The following is a 21871-nucleotide window of genomic DNA, read 5'->3' as shown; positions in this document are numbered from 1 at the left end:
AGGATGCCAGGACCCTTCTCTGCAGGAAATGAACGTGTCACGGTAAGCACCCAACGTTCCTTTTGTAGCTCCACCAGTGCAATTCTATGGTCAATGTCTGGCAGTTGTTGACCACAGAGTTGTGCTGGATGACCTAGAGATTCCTAGAGAGGTGTTCTCTCAGATAAAAACAGTGTTTTTGTTATTTTCACTTTTTCCACATTCCTAGGGGTCCTGTGCCCTAGGCCCAGCAAATGTGGAGGGATGAGTGTATACAGTTTAGGAACCACTCTGAATAGTTCACAGAAGCAGAAAGAATCTGATGGAAAGTCAACATATTAGGAGTGTCAGGAATTAAGAGAAATGGAAGGACAATTCTAGTCAGTGACCAAAGGCAGGTAATGAAAACGTGGAAGGGAAGGTAGCATATCTAGGACTATAGGTGGATCTTGTGTGTGTGTGCTCAACCTCATTTCCCCTCAAGAAAGGTCTACTATGCCTTCCAAGGCTGGAAGGTGTTATTTTTGGACACCCCACTTCAACTGTTATAGAAGGGGCGTCTTCTTCCCAAACTGGGAATTATGGTGACTCCCTTGTTAGAAGAAACAAGCCTATAACAGGCCAGTGAAATGCTGGCAAAATTATTCCTCCCCTAGTATTTGTAGAGGACATGAGGAGGTTTTTCAGAATTAGTATTTTAAAAATTTAAGGGGAGGGGGATGTGCAGCTGTCAGGTGTGGCGGGATATGTATGCGGCCCCTGAATCTGGAGAAGTTTGTTGTCTCTGCCACAATGAATGTAAAACTATATGAAAGACAATTCAGTATGTTATTAAGCTAATTAAAACAATTCACTCAAATTAAAATATTGTGCTGTTTTATTGGTGTAAAAATCACACAATTGCTAGTTCTGATTCTGCTGAGATACATCCATGCACTTTAACATCTATGATCCCACAGCCAGAATAAGCCATTAAATAGAATATCTGCTGTTAGTCAGCATTAATGCAAATTTACATATGAGATCAAAAGGTGTATTATACAATATACAACAAATCCTAATACAGTACATCAACCTGAATAGCAGGATACACTCAGGAAACTTTTTGTGTTAATAATGAAACCTGTCTACAAGCCAGAAGAATATGGCTTGGAGACATTAGGAAAATGGTAACCCAACCCTTTAAAAATCACACAAAAAAATAAAATAAAATAAAATAAAAAAGGCTCGTGAGAGGAGAGGCTGGGAAAGAAGAGCTGAGGTACTGACACATTTCTTGACCACAGAATATTTTACAGTAAAGTCTGGTGGATGTGCCAGTTAATAAAGAGCAATGTGCAAAGCATGCAACTACAGGTGGTATTCAGGAAATGTTCATGACTGAGATTAACACCCAATCCTTTCACAGAAGTGATGCACTTATGTGCATGCTGCAAAATTTGGGTCATGAATGGAAATATTTTAACAACTGTCAAGCTGTGGTCACATATGAATAACATAAACAGGAAAGGACAACCAAATTCATTTGGTATGGCAAGGTAGTTAAAGAACTTGTGTGGCACTTGGAAGGTGCAGGGCTACTCAAGATGGTAGGTGGCTTGAAATTTCATATGCCTTACAAGGTTGCAAAATGTGGCTTGGAGATAACTAATGACCACAACTGTTAATCTTCTCTTACACAATCAAAAAATGGCAAAAGATCTTTATGATAAATATATGTGCTTCCATGATTTTTTATTCATGATCTTTGACATGAAATATAGAAAAATCCATTAGGCAATCAATTCCAGTTTGGGATATAGGCCACTGAAGTTGTAGAAACCTTGCTCCAACTTAAAAAGTGTGTCCTTCCCCCAAAATGGGAAGGTTGGCAGTGCCAATATATAGAACATTCAAGGAAAAACACGTATTCCATTCTTTGTATTAAAATTATAAAAGTTACTTAAATACAACTGTGGACAGAGGACAAAACAATCACAAAAAAATGTTAAGAGTGCACTGAGCTGAACATATGGGTTTATAATTGGGCCTTTTGCCCAATTTCCCCTTTCAGAGTTAATTAGTTCACAGTTAACGGCAATTGGCTTATAAGTGAGAGAAAGGTCGAAGCTGTTCCAGTTGAACTTCCAGTGAAATTCTCTCTTCAAGAACATCCTACAAGAGAAAGATTTGTCCATTACATATTACAATGCAAAGGGCCATTCTAAAAAACAATAAAAACCCTTTCAGATGCAATGATTACAGTAAGCACACAAGCTTTAAGGCTGCTATATGTATACTCCATTACAATCAAGATCCCCTATAATTAATTTATACAGGCCACATTGCAGATTCTTTTGGAAAGAAATCAAATAAATCTAGAAAAACTTTGCTACTGAACATTAAAAGAAAAAAAAAAACAGGTATGCACTGAACAGCAAGCAGAGAGAGTGGGCAAGAAATTTCAAACAGCGGATACCTGGCAAACATAGCCAAACAATGCAGACATGTTAGCTATATGAAGAAAGCAGAAGCAGAATCTCCAAAACCTTAAGAAAAATTAAAAGCCTAGTCTTATATTTATAAAGACTTGGATTTTTCAATTTGGAAATGATGAACCTGAATACCTTCAAAAATATAAAAAGAAAAGATTTAATTCTGAAGAAAACTACATGGTTGTACAGTGTCCTTAATACAAAGGTAAATTATTATTTACCTTTAATTGCTGCTGTAATTCACTATTCAGTCTGGCCAAAACAGTATTGGTCTCCTTATTGCGTCTGATTGATGCCTGAATAGCCTTCTTGTCCTTTCCCACTGATCTGAAAAGATATTTCATGGAACAGTTTTTAGAAAAATGTAGAATACATGCTGCCAAATGTCTTAAATCTCTAAAATTATTTATTATTCAATTCCTTGGTCCTCTTTAATATATTTAGTTGCAAGGTGGTAAATAAATACAAGTATGCATTTGCATGCACACGCACATACAAATTTCACCATCTGGCATATTGTTCTTTCAGTGGCCATAGTCTATACAGCGACACTTAAAATGTGCATTCATGGATGTATGACCTTTGAAATTTTCTTATTTCAAAAGACATGTTGGAAAGATAAAACTATGTTTTCTGGTAATGCATTTTTTTCTGGTATGTTGTGTTTGTGTTTGGCCTTAGTAAAACTTACTAAGAAAACTGAGATGTTCCACGATGGCAGGTTGAACTGCAGTCATATGCTGCATGTATTGCTGCTGTGTACCTTTGTGTCATTTCCGACTTATGGTGGCCCCAAGACAATTCTGTCACAGGGTTTTCTTGACAAGATTTGTTCAGAGGGGGTTTGCTTCTCTGAAGCTGAGATAGTGTGATTTGCCTAAGGTCACGCACCCGGTTTCCCTGGCCAAGAAACGCTTCGAATCCTGGCCTCCAGAGTAATGTTCAACATCCAAAGCAGGGGTAGGCAATATGGCCTGCGGGCCGAATGCGGCCGGCAAGGCCTTGGGGCCGGCCCCAGCCTGGTCCTGCCGCGATTGCCCGCGGGGTTTGGCCTCTCGCGCGCAGGGGCAAGGGGGGCAATTGTCTATAGACGCCTCAGAAAAAATGCATTTATATAACATTTTTTAAAAATCAGCAATTTTTTTGCGTGTCCTCCACTTTTTTAAAAAAAGTGTCCACCTTTTGAAAATTGTCCTACATTTGTCCCGGTTTATTTATTTATTTTATTTATTTTAATAAAATATTTAATTATTATTTTTTGGCTTCGGCCCCCCAGTTGCTTGAGGGACAGCAACCCAGCCCCCAGCTCAAAAGGTTGCCTACCCTGATCCAAAGCATCACACCATGCTGGTATATATAGCTATATAATTTATTCTGTTTCCAAAATTTAAGTTTTCCAAATGATGTGATATTTATTGACAGTGGTTGTGAAGAATGAGGGTAATAGAGAATAACATGAAAATAGGCCAGCAAAACAGCAGGCTTTTGGAATTGAAGCCAAAGCCTCTGGCAACAGGGAGCCTGCCTTGTTCTCTGAAACTGTAATGTCCGTGCCAAATTCTCCAGTTCAGTGCAGGCAGCCCTACTTATAAGAAATATAAGTATGATAGAATAAACTGCATTATCCATTAATATCAGATTCTCAGTGTGATTTTTATCAAAATTTAACAAAGATTCTGTCTGTCTTTACAGGTTGTTACTGTTTTCATTTGTTTTCTTGTGTTTATAATTCAAATTACAATATCACCTTAGCATTCAATGGCTCAAGCATCACAGAGTACATTTCACTTTAATGCTATTAGATAGATACAATATTTAAAATGAAAATGTCTCAGTATCAGAGGTACTCATAGGCATCTTGTGTTACCTAGGAATAGATGGCTGTGAAGCAAGAACAGCAGCTATGACACCTGTTTCTGTGTATGCTCCTCAGCTTCAGGTTTCAGTTCATCCTTGTTTGGCCTTCTACGTATAGGCTTTGGTGGAGGTGCTAGAGGATTAGTGCCTTTTCCCTGAAAGAATAAAGTGAGTTATTATACCTACCAAATAAAAATCATCAGTCTCCTCACAGTCCAATAAAATACATCATCATAACCAATTTTAGTTTAAGTACTACTTATATTAATAATTAATATTAATAATTTAGTAACAATAACAGGAAATTGGACTCATAGTAGCTCTAAATAATAATAATAATAATAATAGAAAGGAACTGCGCCCTCCCCAAAGGTATCCACCTCCATCTTGGGACTCTGAGGGGGGAGAGAAAGGAACTGCGCCCTCCCCAAAGGATCCAACTCCTCTTGGGACTCTGAGGGGGAGAGAAAGGAACTGCGCCCTCCCCAAGGTATCCAACTCCATCTTGGTCTCTCAGGGGAGAGAAGGTAGGCCAATCCCATCAGGCCTCCCTTAAAGGAACGGCGCCCTCCCCAAAGGCATCCAACTCCATCCTGGCCTTGAGGGGGAGAGAGGGTGGGCAAACGCCATCAGTCCTGTCCTTAAGATACAGATCCCTCCATCTGTCCATCTGCCATGGTCCAGGCCTCCGAGGGAGAGAAGAATGCTGGACCTAATCCCCTTTCCCCTCAACCATTCCTTCTCCTTTTGTGTCGTGTCTTCTTAGATTGTAAGCATGGAGGCAGGGAACCGTCTAATTAATGATTTTATGCACAGTGCTGTGTAAAATTTACAGCCACTATAAAAAAGTTTATAATAATATATATAATAATAATAATAATAAAGTATTTATTATATCCCACCTCTTCCCTTTTGGGGATTGAGGCGGGGTAACAACAGAGGGAAATAAACATTAATCAAACAACAACAACCCCCCCGAATCCCCCAACCCTACCCTCCTTCCTGAGTAAAATTACAATAAAAAACATATACAGTTGGCCTCCTTACCACGGATTTTTAATACGGATTCAGCCTCCATGGCTTGAAAATATTTTCAAAAAGTATAAATTTCAGTTTCAACCTTGACTTTTCCATTTTTATAAGAGATACCATTTTGCTATGGCAGTGTATTTAATGGGATGAGCATACATGGATTTTATTATTCATGGGGGTTCTTGGAACCAAACCCCAGTGGGATAATAAAGGTCCACTGTAATAACATAGATCACAATAACAAATTAAAATCAATACACATGGTGACAGTGATGAGATTTAATCAGAGATTCAGACTGTTCTAATTTGGACAAGGTCGTCTGGAAGGCTCGCCGGAAAAGAACTGTTTTTATCACCTTTTTGAATAAATAAATAATAATAAAAGTTTATTTTTATACCGCCCTTCTTCAAATCAGGGCGGTGCACAAACGAGTTAACAATACAATATACAATACGCTCAAGGGAGGTTATTTGGCGAGTCTCTTCCAGCAGCTCATTCCAGATTTTCTTGAGTGGCAATGGAAAAGGCCCTCTGGGAAGTCATCACCAGTCTGGTTTTCGACTGCAGTAAATTCTTCCCAGGGACCTCAGAGTGCGTGGAGGAGGCGTTCCTTCAAGTAAGCTGGTCCCCAAGCCATGTAGGCTTTATAGGTAATAACCAACACCTTGTACTGTGCCTGGAAGCTGATAGGCCGCCAATGTAGCGACTTTAAGATAGGTGTAATTCGGTCAAACCTGGATTTTCCTGCAACCAGTCTGGCTGCCATATTTTGTACCAGTTGAAGCTTCTGAGTGTGGTACAAGAGTTGCCCATGTAGAGCGCATTGCAAAAATCGAGACAAGAGGTTACCAGCACATGTACAACCATTTCTAGGTCCCACTGTTCCAGGTAGGGTTGTGGCTGGCGTATCAGACGAAGTTGATAAAGCACTCCTGGCTGTCACATCTATCTGAGATGACAACTGAAGTGACGAATCTAGGAGCACCCCCCAAGCTGCGAACACAGTCTTTTAGAGGAAGTGTGGCCCTGTCCAGGACTGGTGAACATAACTACATACCGGGTTTAGGGCTATCTATCGCGAGTACGTACCTCGTTTTGTTTGGATTCAGCTTAAGTCTATTTCCAATCATCCAATCCATTACTGACCTCAGGCAGTGATTCAGAGGGGAGATGCCCCCCTTGGTCACTGAAACACGTCTAAAACATAGAGATTAGCGTACTGATAACACCCTGCCCATGTTCCAGATGATCTCACCAGCAGCTCCATGTTAAACAGCATGGAGGACGGATGGCGCCCCTGAGGATGGTCCCCAGCCTCACCATCTGGAATCTGCCTGAGGGTAGGAACGGAGCCACTGCAGAGCAGAGCCTCATTCCTAACTCTCTCAAGCATTCCATAAGGATACCATGGTCTATGGTATCAAAGCTGCTGAGAGGTCCAAGAGCACCAACAGGGCCATACTTCCTCTGTCGATGCACAGACGGAGACCATCGACCAAGGTGACCCAGAGCAGTCTCACTCCGTTATCCCGACCTGAAGCCAGTTTGAAATGGACTGAGATAAATCAAGACTGCTTGGAGTTGGTTTGCAACCTCCCTCTCAATCACCTTGCCCAAAAAAGGGAGAAGGGAAACTGGCCGATAGTTATTTCTATCCAGAGGGTCAAGGGAAGACTTCTTTAATATGGGTTTAACTACTGCTAGTTTAGGATAGATGGAAAATAGCTTTCCCTAGAGAAGCAATGGGCTTTGTGCCCTTGGTGTTGTGGCAGCGTGTGCGTGTGCCCCATTACTTCTTTTGGGGCGTGCAAGGGCTTTTCTGGTGCGGCTTTCAGCGTATGCTGAAAGCCACTAAAATGCGGGCACACTGTAGTTGCCTCACCTTCCTGATGGACAGCGTCAAGGGGCAGGGGCCTTGTTTGCTTACAAGAGCTTTCTGTGTCATCAGTACTCTACATTGAAACTATCCAAAAATAACCTCACAAGCAGATCACTGTACACCTCTCTTATCGTCTCATCCTACTACTGGCGTCTAAGTCAGCCCTATTACTAGTCATAGCTTACAATGGATATCTGTAAGTGTATAAATTGGTGTCAACTGTTATTTCATCAGGATTATTAGGATTGCCAATTTAATTTGGATTAAGCCCCCTTGAAACAACATGCATAGGGTTATGTTGTACAGAAGTGTTGTGGTAGACATGCACTGGATGTTCAGTTAGTGCTTTCTGCTCTCAGGCTAAGACCTATTATTTTAGCAGGTCTGGACAGATTTTTAATCATATGGCAGAACATGTTGAAAAATGCTTGCTGTGTTTTATCTTGTACAGTGCACCCATGCCATATGCGGGCGCCCTATATACAGCTCCCTGCTTACTTGAAGCTGCGCGACAATCTAAGCAATGGTGCAACACACACGTTGTGTGCACACCACAGCTGCATGCACGCACCCATTGTTTCCTATGGGGCTCAAGCATACGCACATTTTCCCTTACACTGGGGGGGGGGGGCGTCTGGAACGGATCCCCTTATAAGGAGAGGGCCACTGTATAGTTTAAATTATGTTTTAACTAACCTAATGATTTTCAACTATCTGTTTTATACTACCATTGTCTAATTGTTTTAACTTTTGTAACATAGCATTTTAGCTAATTTCTATTTTAAATTATTGTATCTGCTTTGGGTCCTGTAGCGGAGAAAAGCAATGTACAGTCAGCCCTCCATTTTCGTGGGGATCTGTTCCAGACCTCCCTGTGAAAACAGAAACTCCTAGATACTCAAGCCCCATAGACTTGAATGGGAGTTTGTGCCATGAGCGTCCATGCGCCTCGGGAGCGCTCTCATTTTAACCCCTTTCATTTGCTCCTCATGAGTAAGCGAGGGTCGCAAATGTGAGTCTGTGAAAACGGATGGGAAACTGTATATGTTCAATAAATAATAAATGCAAATATCTGGTTGGTTGAAGAGGTTATACATCTTTTACATTTCCTGGCAGACACAATTATTTTTCTCCCATCTCGGCACCTCCATATATTGAATTTCATTTTCTTTGCTTCCTTACCATCAACCATGTCAATTGCAGTTATAGTCCAAAATATTGACAGGCATCAGGGAAAAGCTACAATAAATAGTTTATGTCGGGTTAAAGGCAACACCAGGTGTTTAAATCCCAAGTTTTATCTCACGGAATGTATGATATACACACTTAGCAACATGTTTAAACTAGGCTACCATGCATATAGATACAATTCTAGCACTACAGGATCCAAAGTTCGGAGGCACACTTCTTGAGTTTGTTAATGTTGAACTTACAGATATCGCACCATGTGTTAATGTAATGCCAGTTGGTGAAACTCTGCATGGGCATTTTTAAGAAACAACTTTCGCACCACATTTTATCTGAACCACAAAAAGATGTCCGCTTATGTCAAGCAGATATCAAAAAACATTAAACCTACTTCAGATTTTCAGGAGTTATCAGTGCTGGTGTCACTTACTATGTCGAAGTAAGTGAAAAATTCATAACCACCAAACAGTCTTAAAAATAATTAATAAAACAGGAGTAATTTGTTACTCTTAATTATATGATAGACGCACTGGGATTCCTTGGCCTGTTCTAGTATTACCAAGACAAACTCCTTCAAAAGATTCCTTAAGAAACTTCTCTAATAAAAATATATATTTGATCTTAAAAACCTTATCAATATCCCAACTACCATTACAATTTGATTAGTGACATAAAACACAAAAAGATGTCATTGTGGCCATCTTGCTTTTGCAGCTTGTAATTCACTTGATTTGAAAAGGGATGAACACCCATTGGAAATGATGTACGTTCTAATGATTCCTCAAAGAAAGTTGTGGCAATGTTGAGAATCACCATGTCACAATAGGTTTAGACTAAGTTTAAAGGGCATGGGTGCATAGAAATGCCAAAGCTCTTCTGTTAACTCTTTCTAGTTTTAAGCATTAAAGGAATGCCAAGAGAGTTGCACCAAAGATGCTAGTAGAAAAGGAAAGCCACACTTAGATGTGGATCAAACTGAAAAGGCTACAGCCTAACACTGTTTTAAGTTGAAAGGCAAAATGCAAAGGAAATTAGTTAATCTGTGTATGTCATACGCAAATGGTCTATCTACAGAATAAACTTGAGTTGCAATTCAACACAATATTGAGAAATAGAAGGCAAGTTCATACCCAAATGTTCATTACTTGATAACAGTACTAATACATGGGAACTGAGCCATCAACAAATCCCATCATCTCAAAAACATGTTTTAATGGAATTATGCATCTTTTTAGAGTAAAGCACTACCTTATAATATGGTTGTTTGTAACCAAGATATTTATAAAACAGAGTAAAAGCAATGAAACATGAAAACCAATCAGCATGCTAACTAACTTATACATCCTTTTTCTTTTGTTGTGTTACTTCATGTTATTTATAACATATGGCGATCTAAAGACAAACTCATTATTGGGATTTCTTGGCAAGATTTGTTCATGGGGGGGTCGCCACTGTCTTCTTCAGCACCTGACAGTATGACTTGTCCAGGGTCACAGAGTGGGTTTCCGTGGCAGAGAAAGGATTCGAACAGTGGTCTCCCAGAGTCCTAGTCCAACACTCCTAATCCAGCTATTGGACCTTGGTGGCTCACATATCCCTACTCAAAGCCATGTAATTATACAAAGTTTCCTGTTTAAGGCCATTGATTTGAACTTACATAGTGACCCCTACATGCTTTTCAATACTTCTGCCAATGTATTTTCACATGGAAAATAATATATAATTGCAGTTTACATACCGCATTTGCTGGAGTGCTGGAAACTGCCTTATCCTCAACTCTTCCATCTGTTTTGGCAACTCTAAGTGGTCCTGTGGAATCAGAGGGTTTTTCTACCTGAAAAGAAATAACTCAGAAATGCACCATGGCAAGCAAGCAATGGCTTCAAAATGCTCTTCAGGTTTACAGAAGGATTGAGCCCAATCAGTTAGAACTAAGTACTTGCATTTAACTAGATGGCAGACCCAAAACAGTCATAACTCAAATGTTCAATTATGGTTTTTGTAGACTTTGGCGGGAGACCTTTTTCAGTTAGTAAAACAGCTGTAATATTTCCTAAATATAGTTGATTTGGCCACTCACTAAGCCTTGGTCATATTTATTTAGTAAATATATACACTGCTCTTCAGCAGAGCTTCCAGTGAAGTTAATGAAACAAGACAAACCTCATTTATAAAAAAAGACAACCTACAAAATCAGTTTCTCAATCTTAGGTCTCCAGAGGTTGCTGAAATTTAAATCCCAGAAACCCCAACCAATTTGGCCGGTGTTCAGAGATTCTAGAACTAACATCTGGGATCCATGTTTGGAAGCCACTGCATTAAAATGATAAAATATTTAAAGCCTGCCAGGAGAAGAATTCTACAGATGACTAATTACAGTAAAGCACTTTATGTGGTAGCTGCCCTGAAAATTATTAATAAACTAAAGCCTATGTCAGAGTTGTGTCAAGACACAAAATACTACCCAACTTTTATACCATCTACATTTCCAGTTCATTTCTCACTTGAACTCAATAATAACCTACAAATGCCTAAAATTATCCTTCCCAACCAGATCCCCTTCAGTTAATTGTGATATCCAGCATTCCTGAGAATTGCCCCCACTGGCACAAGGACATGAGGATACCTGATTGAGAAAAGTGCACTGCATGAGTTCTGGACCAGGATATAGTTGAAAGTTTGCCCTGTCATTTTGCTTTTTTCCTGACGCGAGAAGTATTCTTTTTTTTTTAAAAAAAAAACAACCCCAGGTATTTGATTACTAGTTTTTACTTAACTGATAGAGACCATGAGATTGAAACATGCAAGCTACTAGGACTTTTATCTATTTAATGCCTCCCTGAAATCACCAAAACCATTTTTCCAATCCATTATGGCATGAGTGAAAATATTTTCAAGGTAAAATAAAAACACTGCACACGTTAACAGTATATCTTCATATTAGATTACCATATTTTCCGGTGTATAAAGTGACTTTTTACACCTGTCTTATGCACCAGATTCTGACCCCAGAGACAGGTGAATGGTGTAGCCACCTCTCTGTCTCTGGGGTCCTTGCCGGTTCCTCTCCCAGCAGGCACTTGCGCTGGCTTGAGGGGGCCTCTCTGGAGGCCTGAGGCAGGTACTGCGGCTGGGCTCTCTCTCGCCGCCATTGTTGCTGCAAAAGGCGGCAGAGAAGCGGCTCCAGAGCCGGTCGGGCCGAGGTAAAGAGCCGTCCCCTTATTCCTCGCTGCCGTCACCTGGAATACTCTGCTTGAAGTGTTGCGGAAGCCACTGGAGGAGCGGAGTATCTTGTGTGGCGGCAGCGGCAGCAAGGAATAAAGGGCCGTATCTTTACCTCGGCCTGACTGGCTCTGGAGCCACTTCTCTCCCGTCTTTTGGAGCAACAATGGTGGCGAGAGAGAGCCCAGCCGCGGTACCTGCCTCAGGCCGCCAGAGAGGCCCCCATAAACTGGCGCAAGACACTCTTATAGGAGGCCAGGGACATTGCCAGCGTGCGACTTGGGGGTCGTCTTATACCCCCAGTCGCCTTATATGCCGGAAAATACGGTATATCATTCAACCCAATATTAGATTATATCATTCAACCCAATAATGATTTGATTCAATATTAGATTATATTATTCAACCCATCTGCTCCATAATTTACTATCAGGTTCACAGGAACAGAAAGTGCCAGCTTCATAATGGAGTCTGGCCTCTCCTATCTCTTCAACCACTGCCTGCAGAGAGTAAAATTACTACAGTTGGCATCCCTACATAAGGAAAATTACAGAAACTAAAGAGAATTGAAAACATCTGGCAGAATAAACATTTTAAAACATCAAATATTTACTTGAAGCTGTGTTCAGGGTTAAATATTTACTGGCTGGTTTGGAGCCAAAAAAACCTAACCAACAAGTTCTGTTTTGTAAATTAATGTTTAGGATGTTTGTGGTATGGTACTGGGATTAGCAGTTTTTACAATGTGCAGTACCTTAATGGATATATCCAAGCCACTGGGGTCCATTGCAAAGTAGTTTGATGTTTCTTACAGTATCAAATACTTTTGATAGTGCTCCACTGCTCCTTTCAAAGTCTATAATGTATGATCATGGGATTTAATAGTGCCATGGTAAAGTATCAAAATAACTATATAAAGATGCTTGAGTATAATTTATTAGAAATAAGTAAGAAGGATTGCTAACCTGCAAAACCTCTGTATGTTTCTCAATTTCTTCACCCTCTTCCTCATTTACACTTGATGCTGCAAAAACCTCAAAATGGCTAAAATCTGCAAAGTTTGGCTGTTCTGGTATTTGTTGAGGTGAGGTACTGGCATGAGCGATTATACCTTCAGAGTCTGCTGAACGATGAATGTGACCTCCAACCTACAACAGAACAGGGCAAGAGGTAAAGTGCAAAGCATATGTTCACTACCTTTGGAGAAATTACCAATGCAAAATCTTGCTCAAAGTAGGCACCACATACTTGGTAGAAGCACTTTTGGCAGCAACACAAATTGTTGATGGAGTACTTTTCCATTCCATCCCAAGAATACCATAAACAGATACCATTAAACTATAATTTTGACAAGAAATCAAAGTGTACCTGTGAGGGCTGAGGTCTTGGAGGCACTGCAGGGGGATAGGCAATTACTCCAGCCTGCTGCTGGCCTGAAAGACAGATTTAGAAGATAATAGTTAGATGTAGAATTTCTGGAAATTTTGCTAGTGAACAAATCTCCACTAAAGCCAATGGGGCTTGGGAGGAAACAGCCATCCAACTCTATGGCAACACACTGTAAGTATACAGTGGGAGCTATGCTATAACAAACAACCCTCTTCCCATTTCAAGCCAGCATGGATAAATTACAGATATTTCTCTTGTACAAGAAAATAAAACCGAATTCTTTCCTGCCTGTGCCCCCACCAGCTGCAGTCACAAACATGGCTGAACATACAGGTCTTCCGCAAACTGCCTTCACTACAAATACTCAGCACCATTACTAAATAGGCATATGCCTACCTAACTGAACTCAAAACATCATTTATGAATGACAACACAGGAGACTTTCCAGTTAAGCTGCCCTGAGAACTCTGCAGTCTTCAATAAAAATAACATACACACCCCTAGGTGCCTTCCAACACACTCCTATCAATCTGAACATTCAATATTTTGACATTTTTGTGACATTCCAAAGATTTTTAAGTCTTAAAAAACCTGCCTCACTACAGATTACAACATTACTCCACTATCTTAAGTGCAATTACTACATCGTCTTATGTAATGGAGAATGATACGCACATTTATAGTAAATGCCACTGCTATATAGAGCTTCATAAATATGATCAGGGCTCAGCTACAATTAGAAAAGTCTTTGAATAACTTTATTTATGACTTCATATCTCATGCTACACAACTGATGTTTGCTAAATTAAAGTCTAAAATGCTGTAAAATTGGAGGATTTTTTCAAAGCTTGCAAAGTGTATATTTCAAGTAAAGTTTTTACATGTCTTATAAATGCTGCCATATTAGCTTGCTGTAGTAAAATACTAATACTAATAAGAATGTAACAGGGTGAAATAATGGCGGGTTACAGACGGGCAAAAAGGGATGTACTCATGACGTCATGAAGGTAGAGCCTTCAGACGGGCTTTACCTGAATGCCGTCATGAACACGCCCCCCGCACGCCCCAAGCGGGAAGAAGCGGCATTAAAAAGGTGCTGCTTTTTTCCGCTTCTTTTCTGTTTGATGCGTACCTGCGCAGCTCCGTCTGTAAGCCCCTGCACCGATACGTCAGAATTGCTACGCCGCAAATATAAGTTGCCGGTTTAAAAGCTCCGTGTCAGCTGCGTCCCATAATGGGTCGGGGTCCCGGGACATGCGTGGTTTGCAGTCAAGCTTTAATTGCAACGTCCGCTGCCATGCAGCTGTGGAAGCTGCGGCACAGCTGCGGCGCATTTTAAGCCTCGTAACCCTAACCCTTCTTTCCCTACCCGACGCTCTTTCGATCTGGTCAGGGAAGTTGTAACTTTTGCCGGCTGATGTTTTGGTTGTAGAAAGTGAAAAGGGAAAGTTTGGGATTTAAAGTGACCCCCTACACACATTCCTGTGCCATTCTCACCTGGGAACGGGCACAGTTTGGCTGCTCCTGGCACAGCTGTGTGGCGGCTCCCCTTTGCCACCAGGCAGGATGGCTCAGCCATCCACCAGCACCCCGAAAAAAGGCAGGGGGACGTCTTGGTCTCATACTGAGACGGCTGACATTATAGCTATATGGTCCCAGAAACTGGAGTAACTGCAGAAACTGGAGCAGTCCTACCTGAATGCTGACACATATCGAGAAGGGGAAGAAGCCATGAGAGCTGCTGCACCGGTACACCAGAATTGCTACGCCGCTACTTTAAGTTGCCCATTTAAAAGCTCCGTCGCATAGTGAGTTGGGGTCTTGGAACATGCGCAGTTTGCAGTCAGGCTTTAATTGCAACGTCCGCTGCCATGCAGCTGTGGAAGCTGAGGCACAGCTGCGGCGCATTTTAAGCCTCGTAACCCTAACCCTAACCCTAGAGCAACATGTACGCATGCGCTGCTTGGAAAGTTTGGACTTTAAAGTGCACCCCTACACACATTCCTGTGCCATTTTCACCTAACAATAAAAAACGCTAAAACTGTAAATATTGACATATGTACAAGGGAGGTGAGGGGAGATGGCAGGGGGACAGCGGTGGCAGCGGAGACAGCTGTGGCTGTGCATTGCAGATTCATCAGGAGCGCGGGGACCAAAGGAGAGGAGGCATCTATGATGCTGCTGACACTGGCAAAGTGCAAGCGGACAAGGATGCCAACACCAGCTGATCACCAGCTGGCAGGAGACCACCATTGTTTTAAAGGGGCTTGGGCACTTTAAATGTGCCCATAGGCTTTCTGCCGCCTCTGCTTAGCGCTGCAGCTGCGAAGCTGCGCACTTCTCATGCAGCAAAAGAAAAAAAAAGCCGCAGTTTGGGCCGCCCGTGAGGAAGCTGCCTCTCTTTTTGCAGCGTCCTCCGAGGCGGCGGTATGGAAGCTCCGGGTCCGAAACGGACCCAGGTGAGGCGTCTTCACTGCCCCCCGTGTGGAAGCTCCAACACCTGAAGCACGCCCCCGGGGCGGGCCGTCTGGAGGCTCCGCATTCAGCTAAATACACCTCCAAGACGTCCTCCCCTGCCCGTCTGTATCCCGCCAAAAATAATAATAATAATAATAATAATAATAATAATATCATCTTCCTGGTACATTCTGAACATCACATCTACTTCGGTATCATCTTGATAGTCTATGCCAATTTCAACCAATTCATTAAGTGTTCTAGAAATTCTTAAAGAAAATAATTTTACATGGAGTATCAAATAAATTCAGGCATTTCTGAATATGTTCATAACAATATACACTCATCTCTCCACATCTGCGGCTTTGACTTTTGTGGATTTGATTATTCATGGATTTTATTAATATATTCTCTCTAGGAATATCAGTGCAACTCTATGGTCAACATCAACCAAAGGTCACACTGAAGGACCTAGGGATTCCTAGCCAGAACACTCCACTAGGCATTTGTAGCTCTGCCAGCACAATTCTAGGGTCAATGTCTGGCAGATGTTGACCACAGAGTTACACTGGAGGACCTAGAGATTCCTAGACAGGTGTTCTCTCAGGTAAAAACATAGTGTTTTTGTTATTTGTGGTTTTTCCCACTTTCACGGGGGGTCCTGTGCCCCTAATCCCAGTGAATGTGGAGGGACAAGTGTATATATAAAATCTTGGTACAAGAATCTGAATTATATCTACCTGGAGTAATTGTGAAAGTTCTGTTCATATCTAAAGATGATGACCGAGAGTGTGAGGGATGAGGCCTTGGTGGCGGCGGAGGTGGAGGAGCAACACTGTCTGGAGATGTCCCTGAATGTGATCTGGAAAAAAAGAGAAGAAAATACAGAAAATCTATTGCAAACTATAATTTAGATGCCCCAAGGCAACCCAAAAACCTTATGCTGAGCTGATAACCACCATCCATGACAAACAGGTGTCTGCACTCCTGAATGAAAATCCACTACATTGGAAATAAACACCTTTTCCCAAATACAAGCCTCATTTTGCCATGGATCTATTACACCAGCATGAAAAGGAATATTGTACGATCTTTGAAGAGAAATATTTCTCCAAAGCTTCTTCTCACCAATGAATACAAAAAGTATATTCCTTAGTATATCCTCTGGTGATACTGCAAAATACTTCTGTAATTATTATAGCTTTCATTTCAATTCTAGACCTTTCAGCTAAACTGCCAATTGCATCTATAACTCTTTATTACGAGGATGATACAGGACAAGACATTTACTTGACATGTATATTTCCAGGATTGTAGCTGAGGCTTAGATCAGAGATCTGACTGGAGGACTGTAATAATGTCCAGTGTTACTTCAGGCTGTAGCATGGTCAACTATATTGAATGGGGATAATGGAAGTTCACTGATCCAACACATGTAATTCAAAACATCCAGACAGTGACAGGCTGGGAAAAGCTGTATTAAAGACTGTAGGAGAAATAAGATTACAGGGCTCTGCTGAGAGATCAGCTACATCAAGCTCCTCCAACAAATGTCATATATAAGTATAAGGCTACAGTACAGAAAGAGAGAGAGATGGGGATATAGAACTAGACCATCATTTAAGAGACCACCTGCAACTAGTTCTTTCTCTCCTTCAACTGCTGCTTTTTAAGCTGGTCATTATAAGAACTCTGTAACCCGAATTCATGCCTGTGGTGATGCTTTATGCCATACCAATCCCACCCTTCATCATGAGTACTTTTTGATTCTCTGTTCTTGTAAGATAGTAGTTAGGGATTGAGTTGTTGTTAATCTTACACAAGGCACTTTTAAGAGCCTTTAAGGCTAAAGCGCAGGGTGAAAATGCTTCAGTGCAGAGGAGAGACTTCTCGTTCTTTAAATGTTGTTGGATACAACTTATTACTGGGTCTGTAGGCTTACAAAAATGTATTTTGGCTATAAGTGAACAAAACTTACAAGACTACAAAAATATTGCAACAATACTTTTCATAGAACCAGGAAACTAATACAATGGCAATTAAGAAATCACAGTCAAGTATAGTCAAAATTTGTGTATACCAGGTCAACAGCTTCAAAGATGTAAGGACTGAAGTGTATTTCTGTTTTGTCTTTTTTTCCAGTTTGCTTTAGAATTTAATTACTTAAAATTGTCTTTCTATGAGTAGTTAGTTTGTAAATATATACTGCTCTAGCAGCACACAAAATACTCAGGAAATGTTCATCAGCTCTTATGTCAACTTCTCTGGCCTGGCTGCTACCGAAGAGATCTCATGTCATTTGTCTTAATCAACCAGGTGAACACTAACACCATACTAATTGGGAAAGCACTCCTTCCAAAACGGTTTAATTCCTTGAATTGTCACTGTGCAATGAGAGGAAGTTACTGTTAAAACTAATATGTATTTTAGGGCAGGATGGGGTTCAGGGAAGTACGCTACTTCAGCATCCTTAAAATGAAAGCAACTAATTACCGTTGTCTAGTTACAGTGCTTCCAATATGTTCTGGGTCTGAAGTAAAGGAATCTGAACTGCTGTAACCATCTGCTGGCATAAGAAAAATACAATCTCACATGGCTTGTTGATTAAACACATCTTGATTATTCTATAGAATTGTAAAGTGTACAAATTTATCAATAAGTAGCATTTGATGGGCACTACTAACACAGAGTCAATCAAACAGGTTTCTCTTCACATATATGTCTAAAATTAATCTGGCATCACATGTAACAGTACACCTGTTTTTCCTAAAATTATCAAAAATATCCAGTTTTGTATTTTTATGATCACTATTTAGTAATTCCAAGCTAATCTGCAGGTGTCCACTGGAAGAATGGAAAGAGCACTAATTCCTTTCCTCGGCCAGACCCTCTTCATATATATTTCAGTGTTGTTCTTGTATTTGACCTTCCAGTATGGCAATTTCTAGATCGGAGAAATCAAAAGGGGAATGGCATGCAAACATTCTTCCATGTTGGTGCAGGTCCTGGACAAGTTGTTCTTCTTGCCTCCCCTGAGCTGACCTGGCTGCTCCATTGGTTTCACTCCCCCCATTTCCCCCATGTAAGTCCACTGCTTTCTCCACATGGCCTGGTGCTCCTTCATTTACCACATGGGAAGTACAAATCCTCTTTTCCTTTTTTTTAAAAAAGATCCACCTCTTTTGACAGTAGCAGGTATCTGGGAACCCAGCAAAAGTCCAGTCAATTTCTCAGGCTGGCTAGCCACCTATACAACTTATGCAAATACTTTTGCTGCACTTTCAACCCTCAGGTATACTAAATAATCATATAGTTTGAAGACCTTATGCAGATCCCAATGACTCAGAAGAAATTACACCCTTGAAAGTATAAATCCAGTCCAAAGGGGCATATAGATCATTAAAATGGGCCAAGAGAATATGTAATCTTCACCTTGCATAGTCACGTGAGGGATGTTTATATACTTATTTTTATCCAAAAAGATGAATCAGTAGGAAGAAATGTATATTTTGAGGAGTCTGCCATAAATATGGTTTAAATAGCTGCTACTTATATTTGGGTTCTCAGATCATATTATCCAAAATGGAGAATGAATATATTCTATTTAAAAATTACAAGTATTTTAATCTTCATGTTGTAATGATTTATCATGTGAAGCAACAAAAACTGCTCCCAAGAAAGCACTAGGGATATAAACAATATCTAGAAAATATTTCTAACAACACTGTATCCTGTTCCACAGGTGAAAGGCTGGGTTATAGAAAATAACCCAAATATAAGATCTAAGAAAAAGCACACTTTTGTTAAAGTAGCATAGGTTTTTAAAACGGAACCAGAAACTAGAAGAGCCAGGTTAGTTCTGAGTTATAGATACCGAAAACGGTCAGCGAACTGGAATAGAATGACATCCCAGTGGGAAAGGGAACACTGATACTTGCCAACTGTACTTCCCCCTACAAATTTTACAGATGCATTCATTTTACTTTCTTCCGCAAGATCTGGTGACTTCACAAGTAAAGGGCTCGTGGGATTTGTATGATCTAAAAAAGGAATAAAAAGATATATTTAATTAGTAGAAGTAGGTTTATCGAGGTTTCTTGTGATTGAAAGTTTCAGCTAATTCTCAAATTCAGTCATAGTAAAAGAAACTTTCTTAGTACTTTGGCTTGGATTCTATGTCATTATTTCATTTCTATGTGATTTCTGATCATTTCTCCTACCCACTTGCAGCCTGCCACACATTCTCCTGAGCAGATCTGTAGGGGACTGCAAAGGATTGCAGAGGGAAGGGGGAGACAGAAAACTGCTTTATGTGATCATGAACTCTGTTGTGTTCAGGGAAGAAAATTTAGGATTCAAGTCTTTTTCTTCCTAAGAGCATTTTAAATCAGTAGTAGAAACAGCTCATCATAAGCAATGGGAAAATGTCATGAAAAAACATAATCTTTTATTTTATATAAATCAACTTCATTCAAATACCAATGCCAGTTATCTCCAGTTCATTATACACAGTACATTATGAAATGGTATGCAAAAATATATAAAGTTAAATTTTCAACGAAGAGCACATGTTCTTGAACTCTACATGATTTTCCCCCTACTATTGTCAAAATGACCTCTATCATTCCTCCACCACTATTCTAACCCCATGGCTGCAATTTTTACCTCTTGACAAGCATGCTAAAGCTATATCAAGAAACAGTGGTCTGGTTAAGCTATAATGCTAAACAATACTTAGCGTTCTATCAACGAGGCACAGGTTCAGTAGCTCCCAAACTTGTCTTTTAAAAGTTTTTTGTGGGTTTTTTGGGCTATGTGGCCATGTTCTGGAAGAGTTTATTCCTGACGTTTCGCCAGCATCTGTGGCCGGTATCTTCAGAAAATGCTTGTCTGGATGCTCCCTGATGTTTTGCCTGCATCTGTGACTGGTATCTTCACTTCCTCCCAACTAAGGGTCACACAGTATATATACCCCACACACTTCTATGTCACCACACTCTGAAGATGAATGGGGTTTGTGCACGCGGCGGCATGCGTGCGCCATGAGCGCTCACCCCATTATTCCCTATGGAACGTGTCACCTTTTCCCAGCACGGCTTTCAGTGTATGCTGAAAGCTGCGTATAGCACGTCCGCGTATGACACAGGCGCACTCTATCTTCAGCATTGGAATACAACTCTGAAGACCAGGGTTTGAATCACCGCTCAGCCATAGTAACCCACTGGGTAACTCAGGGCAAATTACACTTTTACAGCCTTAGTGGAATGCAAAGCCTCTGAACAAATTTTGCCAAAGGACCCTTGTGACAAATTTGCCTTAGGGTCGCCATAAATCAAAAATGACTTGAATGAACAACTACAACATTAACTAGTGTTCTAATATGTGTAATATGAAAAAAATCAAAAACAAACAAACAACAACAACAACAACAACTAACCCAAAAACCAATGTCTCTGTTTAACCCACTGTCAATGGTCTGGACTTTTGAGGATATATACCAACTTTGTTTTTCTGGGTCTAAAATGGTTCATTTGGGTTTAAATATACAGTCGACCCTTGTTATACACTGGGGATTGGTTCCAAGATCCCCTGTGTATAACAAAATCCGTGTATGCTCAAGTCCCATTAAATATAATGACATAGCAAAATGGTGTCCTTTATAAAAAATGGAAAATCAAGGTTTGATAATTAACATTTATACTTTTTTTTAATATTTTCAAACCGTGGATGATTGAATCCGTGTATAAGAAGGGCCGACTGTAAAAATAAACTCAAGAAAAGGTCCTAGCTCTTTGTGGTAATACTAGAGAAAATGGGAGAGCCAAAGGTCCCTAATTTTCTTTACATTAAATTAAATTATACGGCCTTATAATATTTTTATTATCTACCGTATATACTCATGTATAAGTCGACCTCATGTATAAGTCGAGGGCAGTTTTTGGACCCAAAATCATGGATTTTGATATGACCAGTGGATAAGTTGAGGGGCAAACACTGGAGGATGTTACAAAAGATCTAAGGGGGGTGGGGGGACAAAGCACCACTTCCCTCCCTATATCTCACTCTCTGGACCTCTCCCAAGCATCAGTCTCAGCACGGAAAAGGGGAAACAAACCTCACCGTGCGCGCGCGCGCGCACACACACACACTCTTCCCCTTACCAAAAGCATCTCCAAGGCACATGGCTTGCGAAAAGGAGGACAGACCCCACTGTCTCTCTGCTTGTCACTCCCAGGACTCCAAGGTTCAGGGCTTGAAGAAATAGAGGACAGGCCTTTCTCTCTCTCTGCTTCTCACCCCCTGAACTCCCAAGACTCATAGCTTTCAGAAACAGAGGACAGGGCTTTTTCTCTCTCTCCTTCTCACCCCTAAGACTCATAGCTTTCAGAACTA

At 40.7% G+C, this 21871-nt stretch overlaps 1 protein-coding gene across 1 annotated transcript in view; it reads right to left on the bottom strand.

Moving 5' to 3' along the window:
* Positions 1-838: 838 nt before the first annotated feature.
* REPS1 (RALBP1 associated Eps domain containing 1) overlaps positions 839-21871 on the bottom strand; it is a 60707-nt gene continuing 39674 nt past the window's right edge. Inside the window, 10 exon segments of the mRNA XM_042463447.1 lie at positions 839-2133; positions 2675-2780; positions 4321-4369; positions 4372-4465; positions 10149-10244; positions 12598-12780; positions 13001-13065; positions 16219-16340; positions 17972-18041; positions 19417-19518. Coding sequence (XP_042319381.1) covers positions 2065-2133; positions 2675-2780; positions 4321-4369; positions 4372-4465; positions 10149-10244; positions 12598-12780; positions 13001-13065; positions 16219-16340; positions 17972-18041; positions 19417-19518 — 956 coding nt within the window. The 3' untranslated portion in view covers positions 839-2064.

The sequence above is a fragment of the Sceloporus undulatus genome, chromosome 1, assembly GCF_019175285.1.
Source record: "Sceloporus undulatus isolate JIND9_A2432 ecotype Alabama chromosome 1, SceUnd_v1.1, whole genome shotgun sequence".
Taxonomy (NCBI): Eukaryota; Metazoa; Chordata; class Lepidosauria; order Squamata; family Phrynosomatidae; genus Sceloporus; species Sceloporus undulatus.
This window is presented reverse-complemented; position numbering and strand designations above follow the sequence as displayed.